This window comes from Cololabis saira, chromosome 3 (genome assembly GCF_033807715.1).
Source record: "Cololabis saira isolate AMF1-May2022 chromosome 3, fColSai1.1, whole genome shotgun sequence".
Taxonomy (NCBI): domain Eukaryota; kingdom Metazoa; phylum Chordata; class Actinopteri; order Beloniformes; family Belonidae; genus Cololabis; species Cololabis saira.
The window spans coordinates 47852193-47864634 of NC_084589.1; the positions used below are offsets into that span (position 1 = coordinate 47852193).

The following is a 12442-nucleotide window of genomic DNA, read 5'->3' on the forward strand; positions in this document are numbered from 1 at the left end:
TTGTGCACTTTGGATAGTGTGTAAAAGACTGGACAAACGGGATGCTGACAATACAAGAATTCAGAAATGCTCAACCTGAAATGCAACAACTTTATTCTTCAACTGTCTCGATACCAACGCAGTAACACAAGAGTAGACTCACAGTGCCGCCTAATGGTCACACAGAGTAATGCCGTTGTTTTCAAATATACTACATAGATGAAGGGGAAGACCGAAGGTTCAGGACAAACTTTAAACCTCACAAATACAACCAAACAATCAAAACTGGGAAGCACTTTTGACTTGTTAAAATCCTATCTTTTTGTCCCTTTTTGTAATTCCAGAACTCCCACAAGAAAATGTTTGTAAGGTGGAGGAGGACGGGGTTTTCAGTGACCAGCACCTGGATAACCTGGAGAGGATCTGCAGCCCGGACCAGGAGGAACCAGGGCATCCACAGACTACAGAACTGGAGGAAGACTCCGGCCGTCAGGAGATGAAGCACGAGGACGTAGAGGTGGATGTCTCATTGGTCAATGTCGCTGATGTGAAAGTTGAAAATGATGAACCAGGACCAAACTGTGGCCAGCTGCTGTTGCACACTTCTCCTGAAGCTCAAAACAAAGATGAGGAAGGGACTGAAAGTTTACGCTCAGACTCCAGTAAAACTGCAGATCCGGAGCCAATGAGACGATACGGTGACCACGAAGATGCTGCTGTCCCGTCAGACAGCAACTGTAAATCAAAGCTGACCAGGACCCACACGGGGAAGAAGGTATTTTCTTGCAGCACTTGCAGGAAAGAGTTCAGTAAAAGTAGTAATTTAATGGATCACGTGAAGATCCACACTGGCGAAAGGCCGTACCTGTGCAACACCTGCGGAAAATCGTTTACCCAATCATCAGATCTTAAACGCCACATAACCACGCACACGGGCGAGAAGCCCTACATCTGCAAAACATGTGGTAAAAGTTACAGGCTACGTTCCCACCTGGTGGTTCACTCGAGGACCCACACGGGCGAGAAGCCGTACCTGTGCAACACCTGCGGAAAAACCTTTACTCAGTCATCAATTCTTAAACGGCACATAACCACACACACGGGAGAGAAGCCCTACATCTGCAAAACATGTGGAAAAAGTTACACAGAACGTTCCAACCTGGTTATTCACTCGAGGATCCACACCGGAGATCTTAAAAGCCACATAACCACACACACGGGGCGAGAAGTGATATTAGTGCAAGATGTGCAACAAAGGTTTTAGCCGCAGAATTGATTTGCTGAGTCACATGAAAAATCACCCGGAGGAGAAGTCTGGTGACTCGTGACAAATGAAGTTCATGTTGTCGTCCTCCGGGGGCCGCTGTCCACTCCTGTCTGACCCACAGAAGAAGAACCTGCAGAAGTCCAACCACCACCTCCTGTGGCTGATGAGCCTAATCCCCTCCCCACAAGGGTTGCAGGTTCAACCCGGATTTATGCTTCTCCATCAACTTGACGCAGAGAGAACGATGTGGTTGTGTACTTTTTTTTTAAAGTTCTGCATTGAGTTTGTTTGAATCCCTGTTCCTTCTTAAAATCGTTATTTGTTGCTGTTGGTAACTTGCCGTCTCCACGGTGCAAATAAAGAGCTGTTAGTATTTGCTGAAGTTTCTTTAAACGTGACAGTTTATTTCGTTCATCTACAAAGCTTCTCTCACACGTCCTCTTTCCCGTCTGTTTCTTCTTCACTCACTATCTCTTTGTAAAGTTAATCTGCAGCTCCATGTTGTTAAACTCTCTCCATCTACTCCGTTCAGAGGTTATATATTGTGATGTTATACATAGTTCGCTGAAAACTGTAAAAGGCTTTATACATTTTAAAATCTGAGCTGCGCGTACATCAGATTATCGTGATAATTCATGGGAAAAAACTCAAAGTCAAAACAATGTAATTCAAATGATCCATGCTGTGTTATTGTAACAATAAGTTACAACATATTTGTGTACGTTTTTCATATTATTTAAATAATATGAAATTAACAATATTATTTTATCACATGTATAAAATCAAGTTGTACTAGATTTACAACTCGTCTGACACATGATTTATTCTAAAGCTGATGTTGAGATCCGTGTTGAAGCTGCAGATCTGCAGGTTGGAGAGCAGGAAGAAGAGGGAGGATCATCGGGATCAGATTCCAGGAAGAGGACAGACTTTGGATTTAACCTTTTATATCAGACATCCGTTTAGAAGTAAATGTCTTTTTACCTCAACTCATATTTAGTCAGAAATAATCATGAAAAATGTAATTAAGTTTTCATTTTAGATGGATGAATTATTTTATTGTTTATAATTCTGGAATATTACACTCTCCATATGTAGAAAGAGCAGCAGTGCCCCCTGGTGGTGAGTTATAAAAGCTCAACATAAACCCAAGAGTGAACAATCTATCGTAATAATAATAAAAACACAAATAAAAAAAGACTTCAGTGCATCAACAAGAGGAAAGTTGTCAGTGACGCAGATTATTGGTACAGCGTGATCAGTACAACCAGCATTTAGCTCAGAAAACAATGTGGAAAGAGAAATGTCATCAAATGAAGTTGAAAAGTGGAGATGCACTTTTGTCCTTTAGCTGTGGAGGAGAGAGAAATCATAGATATTGTAAGTAAATGTAAAAACAAGGTGTCAACTGACTGTGGTGATATGACAATAGTCAAAAAGGTTATTGATGGATTGTTAACTGACATACAGCTGTAATCAGTCACTCAGAACTGGGAGATTTACAAAAAAAAATAAAAACTGCAAAAGTCATCCCACTGTACAGAACTGGAGACAGACACCAATTCACTAATTACAGGCCTGATTCTTTACTCCCAACATTTTCTAAGATCTTAGAAATTACGCATTAAACTTCTTGCTTTATATAATTCCAACTTGCCACAATACGAGGAAAAAGAGGCTTCAAACCCCTGCAGAAAACCTGTGGGTGATTCATGCATGAATGAACCGTCATTCTGAGTTTGGGGGTTAGTTTGGGATCTTTATTCCCTCTAGTGGTTAAATGTTGGAAACTGCAGCTTTAAATGTGTCTTGTATATCTATATATTTCACACCAAAATCAGTTTGATGGCTTGATAGTTTGATCAGTTTGATATTTAAATGTTTTAATGTCTCAAAGACTTACCATGTGTATTATGTTGAAGCCCATTGCAATAAAAGTTTCTTAAAATCATAAACGCTTTATGACAAATAAAAATATTTGTATTTTATATATTGATATTAACAATCAGAAGCTTATCATATAAATTGTGTCAGCTCTCATTGTGTCGTAAAAAATAAAACTCTTTCTAAACCTTCTTGCTTGTGTTGTTTTCTCAGATGTAAATCACTTTGGATAAAAGCGTCTGCTAAATGACAGAAGTCGTAGTAAACCAGTGATGAAAAGAATGTTGTATGCATTTTGTTTTAATTACTTTTGTTGGTAAATGAAATACTTACTGTAACTGTGAGAAGGAACTATGTCATTTGTTCAGACTCCACTGCAGCCCTTCAAAGTTTGACTTCAAAGAAAACAACAAGAGAAGATCTAGTGTTGGAAATATTAATGGTATTGTGGAGGTTATGCAGAACTGGAATTACTGTGCAGTTTTGTTGGGTTCCTGCCCACATGGGTGTTGATGGCAATGAGAAAGCAGACAATATTGCTAAAAGAGCATTGAAATTGAGTAGTGAGGTAATTATGGAAATTCCTTTTGGTAAAGGTGAAGCAAAATCATGAATTAGAAAGGCAGTGAGGGATTCGTGGCAGAAGGTGTGGGACAACGGTGTAAAAGGGAGACATTTTTATAACATACACAAGTCAATTAACGTGAAGGTTTTCAAAGGAAAGTGTAGGAGAGAGGAAGTCATCATTTCTAGATTAAGATTAGGTCATACTAGTTTAAAATCAACTCTGTATTTAATGTCAAAGTCCGTGTGTGATAAATGTGATGAGTGTGATGTCACAGAGAATGTAGAGCATGTGATTCTTAAATGTGGCAAGTATGAGGTAGAAAGGAACGCTTTAAGAGACAGGATGTACGAGCTGGGACGGGAATGGAGTTTAGTAGGTTATTAGGGAGGAGTGAGGTGATGAGGGATTGTTATAAGGAAATCCTTGTCTTTCTTAAAGATGCAGGGATACATAATAAGATTTAAATGTGGTTATCTTATTTTATTTAGGTATTTCTTTTTTCCCCCCTTTAAGTTAGACTGTAACCTGGTGTAATAATGATCCTGATGTTACACACTCCGGTACAGCAGGTGGCGGTAGAACCTAATAACGTTGGTTGTGATCCGCCATTAAACCTAGAGAAGAAGAAGGAGAGGACGGTTCTGTTGTTTCCTTTCTTTTTCCTCTTCAACAATGTCTAAGGTGAATCATCTGAGAGAGTTTATCGGTCAGCGACTAACAGCAGCTGCTGTAGAAATATTGTCAGTGTTTGAAAAAAGCATCTTGGAGTATGAAGAAGAGCTCGACCGTCAGCGCAGACTGTTGGACCTCGCCTGGAAACCTGAAATCAGACTCCACAGAGTCGGTACGTAACCCTGGAAAGTTGAATGAATGAACACATGAGTATGACTCCTACAAGATCCCTTTGTTTCCAGTTAAAAGCCGTGGTGATGAAGCAAACCAACTAAATGGGAAACTCCCCAGCTCAAGCAGCTGCTGATGTGGGATTCGGAAACATCCCGAACTAACTTGTTGTTCTGTTTACTTGGTGCTGCCTTTCATGCTCCATTCACACTCTGGACCAGACTGATGTTTCACACTTTACACTTAATCCTTTATTCTGTAGAAAAGATGCAGATCACAGTGGCTCCGTGTAGATTTTTATTTTTTATTCATTAATTCAGCACAGTATAAAAACAGAACAAGTAACATACAAATGTAAAAGAGAGATTGGTAATGTGCTAGGCTGAGGCAAAAAGCCCAAGGGGCTTATACGAGGCCTCTACCTGTAAAATACAGCAAAATATTGTACAAAGATTTAAAATATGCAGAATACATGATTGCAGTCTAAAAACAAAGACAAAGCAAATAAACAGCAGCATGAATAGAATACATGGTATCTACATGATTAAAGAAAAAATAACAAATCTAGAAATATCATTAGGTAATCTGATCAATTAAATGTGTCCTGAGTTTACGTTTAAAATTATTGAAAAAAGTAGAGGTAGACGAGATTGCTGTAGGTGTTCCATAACTGTATCTGATGGAGAACTGACACAAACCAGTACGGAACTTCAGGAGATTTAAATGATTAGCCTGTCTTGTATTAAAATGGTGCATATCACTGTTGAACTGAAAACAATCTTTACATGACAAAGAAAATGAAACTGGCAGGAACAATACTTTGAAAATAAAATTGCAGGTTTGATATGTATTTAACTTAAAGATGGGTAAAATATTGAGTTGTTTTAAAAGAGAGGCAGAATGAGCAGACCAATTACTGTGTGTGGCAATCCTGCAGAATCTTTTTTGCAACATATTAAGTTTATGAAGATGTGTGTTGTAGCTAGCTCCCCAAATAACCTACCAATAGATTTAGATATTTTTTACAGACATGGTTGATGTGGTTTTTCCAGCTTAAACTTTCATGGATAATTACACCAAGGAAGGTTGTTGATGTAACCTGAGTGAGCGGGTCATCTCCTATAGACAGATCGGTGTTAGATTTACAATATATTTTATTTTTTGATGCAAATATAATAAAATTAGATTTTTTTTATATTCAGGGATTTTTGTTAATATTAAACAATTTTTAAATGTTTTGTAAATCATGGTTGGCCTTTCCCATTAGAGATGAAAATCATTATGTGAAATAAATACGTTTGTATCATCCGCAAAAAGTACAGGAAACAAGGAGGACAATGCTGCGGCCAAATCATTTATATGAATCAAAAACAACAGGGGCCCTAGTATAGACCCCTGCGGGACCCCGCATTTTAAGGCGGCCCTCTCTGATGATTTACGGTCAATGATGACAAATTGCTGACAGTCATGAATATAATTGAAAAGCCACACATGAGTGATTCCAGCAAATTCATAGTGTAATAATTTTTGAAGAAGAATATCAAAATTAACTGTGTCAAAAGCTTTGGATAAATCAAGAAAGATTCCCAAAGCGTATTCATTATTATTGATTGCAGTGTGAATTTTATCAACCAATTGAGTATAGCCATTTCTGTAGAAGGATTTTTTTTTCCTAAATCCATATTGGTGTTTATACAGTATATTACAGTCCTGCAAATGTTTCATCATTCTGTTATAGACCAATTTCTCCAGGATCTTTGAGAAACATGGGAGAACAGAAATGGGCCGGTAGTTACTAAATACACTATGGTCTCCAGATTTGTAAACAGGGAGTACTTTGGCAATTTTGAGGTCATTGGGTATTATTCCAGTTTCTAAAGATTTGGTGAAAATATGGGTCAAAGGCTTAGCAATTGAATGTGTAGTTTTCATAATTAAGTTAGATCTGACCTCATCATGACCAGAAGCTGAGTCTTTCAGGCACATAATTATGTCCAAGATTTCCTTCTCTGTAGGAGGCTTGAAGCTCTGAATAGAAGGATGGGAACCTGTCAGAAACTCAGATGGAGACGCGGCTATAGGAGTTATCCTTTCTGAAAGAACTGTACCAATATTAACAAAATAATTGTTAAAAACATATGCAATGTCAGATGGGTCAGAGTAGACTCGATTTTCATCAACAAATTGAGATGGAAGAGTGGCTGTAGACTTATTCATATTTAGAAGCTGGTTAATGACTCCCCAGGTAGTTTTTATGTTATTAGAAGCCTCATTGAATTTGTCGGACTTTTTCTTGGCAGTTCTAACAAGATGATTATAATTGTTACAAAATGTCTCATAATTTGCTATATTAATTGGGAATGGATTACTTATGAATTTTTTATACATTCTATTCTTAGCTTTCAGAGACTTATGGAGATCTGGTGTAAACCAGGGTTTTCTAAATGTATAGATCTTGTTTGCTTTTTTGCTGACAAGAGGAAAGTACCTGTTGAAAGACTTGAAAAATGACTGATATGCTTGTTCAACATCATCATGGGTGTATCCATCATCCCATAGGATGTCATCAACCTGCATCTCAAACCGGTCAACATTAATTTTGTTATACACTCTAATACCTTAGAACTAGAACTTGTGAGATGACACTGGCAAAAACATGATCGTTGGAGGATGCTCATATAGGTGATCATATGCAGGACTTGTAGTTAGATCGTTATACAGTGAGGAGAACAAGTATTTTATACACTGCCGATTTTGCAGGTTTTCCGACTTGAAAAGCATGTAGAAGTCTGTAATTTTTATCATAGGTACTCTTCAACTGTGAGTGACAGAATCTAATGGCACTTTTCCACTAGTATCGGCTCAGCCCGGCACGGCTCGGTGCGGCTTTACACGGCCCCACACGTGTGTTTTCGCACTGCCAGGGGAGAAGCGGGCAGGTTTGGGTGAAGCTGCTGTGACGTACTCGATTGCGCAACCGCTTTGTTCATGTCGGCGCTGATGAGAAATCAGCTGGAGCCGGGAGCGGCTGAGAAAAAAACAGCCCGTCTACATCGCTTTTTTAATTTTTTCTCGACAGCCACCAGGTTTATGAACATCTGCACCTCAGAGTTGGATCACCAAACAGACGTTTTGCGCTTTATAATAAAATCGCCGCGAGCCGCGAGTCCCCTCGCGCTGACTCCCGCTTCCTGATTCAAACGTTTGACGGCCCCGCCCCCCGACCAATCAGAGGCGCGGAGGGTGGTGACGTCCCCGCCCCATCGGTGGCGAGGAGGTGGTGACGTCAGAAATAGTCCCTGCTCAGCCCGCTTTCAGAACCTCACTGAAATGGTTACAGAAAAAAGTATCGACTTGGAGCGGCTCTACTCGTCTCAGCCCTAATGCGAAAGCGCAAAACGGGTAGAACCGAGCTAAGGTGATACTAATGCAAAAGCGCCATAAAAAAAATCCAGAAAATCACAATATATGATTTTTAAGTAATTAATTTACATTTTATTGCAGGACATAAGTATTTGATACATCAGAAAAACAGAACTTAATATTTGGTACAGAAACCTTTGTTTGCAATTCCAGAGATCAGACGTTTCCTGTAGTTCTTGACCAGGTTTGCACACACTGCAGCAGGGATTTTGGCCCACTCCTCCATACAGATCTTCTCCAGATCCTTCAGGTTTTGGGTCTGTCGCTGGGCAATACAGACTTTCATCTCCCTCCAAAGATTTTCTATTGGGTTCAGGTCTGGAGACTGGCTAGGCCACTCCAGGACCTTGAAATGCTTCTTACGGAGCCACTCCTTAGTTGCCCTGGCTGTGTGTTTCGGGTCGTTGTCATGCTGGAAGACCCAGCCACGACCCATCTTCAATGCTCTTACTGAGGGAAGGAGGTTGTTGGCCAAGATCTCGCGATACATGGCCCCATCCATCCTCCCCTCAATACGGTGCAGTCGTCCTGTCCCCTTTGCAGAAAAGTATCCCCAAAGAATGATGTTTCCACCTCCATGCTTCACGGTTGGGATGGTGTTCTTGGGGTTGTACTCGTCCTTCTTCTTCCTCCAAACACGGCGGATGGGGTTTAGACCAAAAAGCTCTATTTTAGTCTCATCAGACCACATGACCTTCTCCCATTCCTCCTCTGGATCATCCAGATGGTCATTGGCAAACTTCAGACGGGCCATGACATGCACTGGCTTGAGCAGGGGGACCTTGCGTGCGCTGCAGGATTTTAATCCATGACGGCGTAGTGTGTTACTAATGGTTTTCTTTGAGACTGTGGTCCCAGCTCTCTTCAGGTCATTGACCAGGTCCTGCCGTGTAGTTCTGGGCTGATCCCTCACCTTCCTCATGATCATTGATGCCCCATGAGGTGAGATTTTGCATGGAGCCCCAGACCGAGGGAGATTGACCGTCATCTTGAACTTCTTCCATTTTCTAATAATTGCGCCAACAGTTGTTGCCTTCTCACCAAGCTGCTTGCCTATTGTCCTGTAGCCCATCCCAGCCTTGTGCAGGTCTACAATTTTATCCCTGATGTCCTTACACAGCTCTCTGGTCTTTGCCATTGTGGAGAGGTTGGCGTTTGTTTGATTGAGTGTGTGGACAGGTGTCTTTTATACGAGTAACAAGTTCAAACAGGTGCAGTTAATACAGGTAATGAGTGGAGAACAGGAGGGCTTCTTAAAGAAGAACTGACAGGTCTGTGAGAGCCGGAAGTCTTACTGGTTGACAGGTGATCAAATACTTATGTCCTGCAATAAAATGCAAATTAATTACTTAAAAATCATACAATGTGATTTTCTGGATTTTTTTTTTAGATTCCATCACTCACAGTTGGAGAGTACCTATGATAAAAATTACAGACTTCTACATGCTTTGCAAGTGTGAAAACCTGCAAAATCGGCAGTGTATCAAATACTTGTTCTCCCCACTGTATATGACGCAGAAGAAGCCTTTTCTAGAACAACAACTTTATTCTTCAACTGTCTCGATACCAACGCAGTAACACAAGAGTACAGTCACAGTCTGTGGTCACACAGAGTAATGCACTTGTTTTCAAATATATACTACATAGATGAAGTGGAAGACCGAAGGTTCAGCACAAACTTTAAACCTCACAAATACAACCAAACAATCAACACTGGGAAGCACTTTTGATTTGTTAAAATCCAATAATTTTGTCCCATTTTGTAATTCCAGAACTCCCACAAGAAAATGTTTGTAAGGTGGAGGAGGACGGGGTTTTCAGTGACCAGCACCTGGATAACCTGGAGAGGAGCTGCAGCCCGGACCAGGAGGAACCAGGGCATCCACAGACTACAGAACTGGAGGAAGACTCCAGCGGTCAGGAGATGAAGCACAAGGACGTAGAGGTGGATATCTCATTGGTCAGTGTCGCTCATGAGAAAGTTGAAAATGGTGAACCAGGACCAAACTGTGTCCAGCTGCTGTTGCACACTTCTCCTGAAGCTCAAAACAAAGATGAAGAAGGGACTGAAAGTTTACGCTCAGACTCCAGTAAAACTGCAGATCCGGAGCCAATGAGACGACACGGTGACCACGAATATGCTGCTGTCCCATCAGATAGCAACTGTAAATCAAAGATGACCATGACCCACACGGGGAAGAAGGCGTTTTCTTGCAGCACTTGCAGGAAAGAGTTCAGTAAAAGTAGTATTTTAATGGATCACATGAAGATCCACACTAGCGAAAGGCCGTACCTGTGGAACCCCTGCGGAAAATCGTTTACAAATCATCAACATTCAAGAAGCATAAAATGATCCATATGGGCGAGAAGCTCTACGTCTGCAAAACGTGTGGAAAAAGTTACAGGCAAAATTCCAGCCTGGTGATTCACTCGAGGACCCACACTGGCGAAAGGCCGTACCTGTGCAACACCTGCGGCAAAACCTTTACTACATTATCAAATCTTAAACGGCACATAACCATGCACATGGGCGAGAAGCCCTACACTTGCAAAACATGTGGAAAAAGTTACACAGAACGTTCCAGCCTGGTGGTCCACTCGAGGACCCACACGGGCGAGAAGCCCTACATCTGCAAAACATGTGGAAAGAGTTACAGGCAACATTCCCACCTGGTGGTTCACTCGAGGATCCACACGGGCGAAAGGCCGTACCTGTGCAACACCTGCAACAAAACCTTTACTGAATCATCAACTCTTAAACGGCACATTACCACGCACATGGGCGAGAAGCCCTACAACTGCAAAACATGTGGAAAAGGTTACAGGCTACGTTCCACCCTGGTGATTCACTCGAGGATCCACACGGGCGAAAGGCCGTACCTGTGCAACACCTGCGGAAAAACCTTTACTAATTTACCGGATCTTAACTGCCACATAACCACACACATGGGCGAGAAGCGATATTTGTGCAAGACGTGCAACAAAGGTTTTAGCCGCAGAATTTATTTGCTGAGTCACATGAAAAATCACCCGGAGGAGAAGTCTGGTGACTCGTGACAAATGAAGCTCATGTTGTCGTCCTCCGGGGGCAGCTGTCCACTCATGTCTGACCCACAAAAGAAGAACCCGCAGAAGTCCAACCACCACCTCCTGTGGCTGATGAGCCTAATCCCCTCCCCACAAGGGTTGCAGGTTCAACCCGGATTTATGCTTCTCCGTCAACTTGACGCAGAGGGAACGATGTGGTTGTGTACTTTTTTTCTTAAAGTTCTGCATTGAGTTTGTTTGAATCCCTGTTCCTTCTTAAAATCTTATTATTTGTTGCTGTTGGTAACTTGCCGTCTCCACGGTGCAAATAAAGAGCTGTTAGTATGTGCTGAAGTTTCTTTAAATGTGACAGTTTATTTCGTTCATCTACAAAGCCTCTCTCACATGTCCTTTTTCCCGTCTGTTTCTTCTTCACTCACATTGTCTTTGTAAAGTTAATCTGCAGCTCCATGTTGTTAAACTCTCTCCATCTACTCCGTTCTGAGGTTAGTCCAAGTGTGATATATTTACGTGTTCAGTTTTTACAACGTTCCTCTGAAAAACATAAAGAATCTTCAGAGAAACGAGAACAAAAGAAGAAACGCAACCATCAACACGTCAGAAACGGAACAGCCAACCATCTGTCACCATTTTCTAAACTTTAATGTCTGCAGCATTAAACAAAAAACCATGAAGATTTCAGAAGTCAGTGCAGTCAGATATTATACGGTTTGCTTTTATTTCCCCTTTAAAATGTTTTTATTGATTTAGAAAACAAGAACATTTGGTTTAAAGGTGAATGAGGAAATTAGCGTAATGTGGGATACACATCACGATACTTGAGTCACGATACAATACGATATTGCGGTATCCAAATTTTACGATATATTGTGATATTATAGTTCGCTGTAAACTGTAAAAGGCTTTGAGAATTTTAAATCTGAGCTGCGCGTACATCAGATTATTGTGATAATTCATGGGACAAACTAAGTCAAAACAATCTAATTCAAATGATCCATGCTGTTATTGTAACTATATAAGCTAAAGTTACGACATATCTGTGTACGTTTTCATATTATTTAAATAATATGAAATTAACTATTATTGAATCACATGTATAAAATCAAGTTGTACTAGATTTACAACTCGTCTGACACATGATTTATTATAAAGCTGATGTTGAGATACGTGTTGAAGCTGCAGATCTGCAGGTTGGAGAGCAGGAAGAAGAGGGAGGATCATCGGGATCAGATTCCAGGAAGAGGACAGACTTTGGATTTAACCCTTTTATATCAGACATCCGTTTAGGAGTAAATGTCTTTTTACCTCAACTCATATTTAGTCAGAAATAATCATGAAAATGTCATTAAGTTTTCATTTTAAATGGATGACTTATTATATTGTTTATAATTCTGGAATATTACACTCTCCATATGTAGAAAGAGCAGCAG

The 12442-nt window shown here is 40.6% G+C and overlaps 1 protein-coding gene and 1 pseudogene across 1 annotated transcript; both read left to right on the top strand.

Annotated features, from left to right (window-relative positions):
- The first annotated feature begins 327 nt into the window (after positions 1-327).
- LOC133440717 (zinc finger protein 177-like) lies at positions 328-10124 on the top strand. Its single transcript, XM_061718036.1, has 2 exons — positions 328-1080; positions 10121-10124. The coding sequence occupies exons 1-2, from the start codon at positions 476-478 to the stop codon at positions 10122-10124; spliced, it is 609 nt and encodes a 202-aa protein (XP_061574020.1). The 5' UTR covers positions 328-475.
- A 112-nt stretch (positions 10125-10236) lies between these two features.
- Positions 10237-11055, top strand: LOC133440463 (zinc finger protein 239-like; annotated as a pseudogene).
- Positions 11056-12442: the final 1387 nt, after the last annotated feature.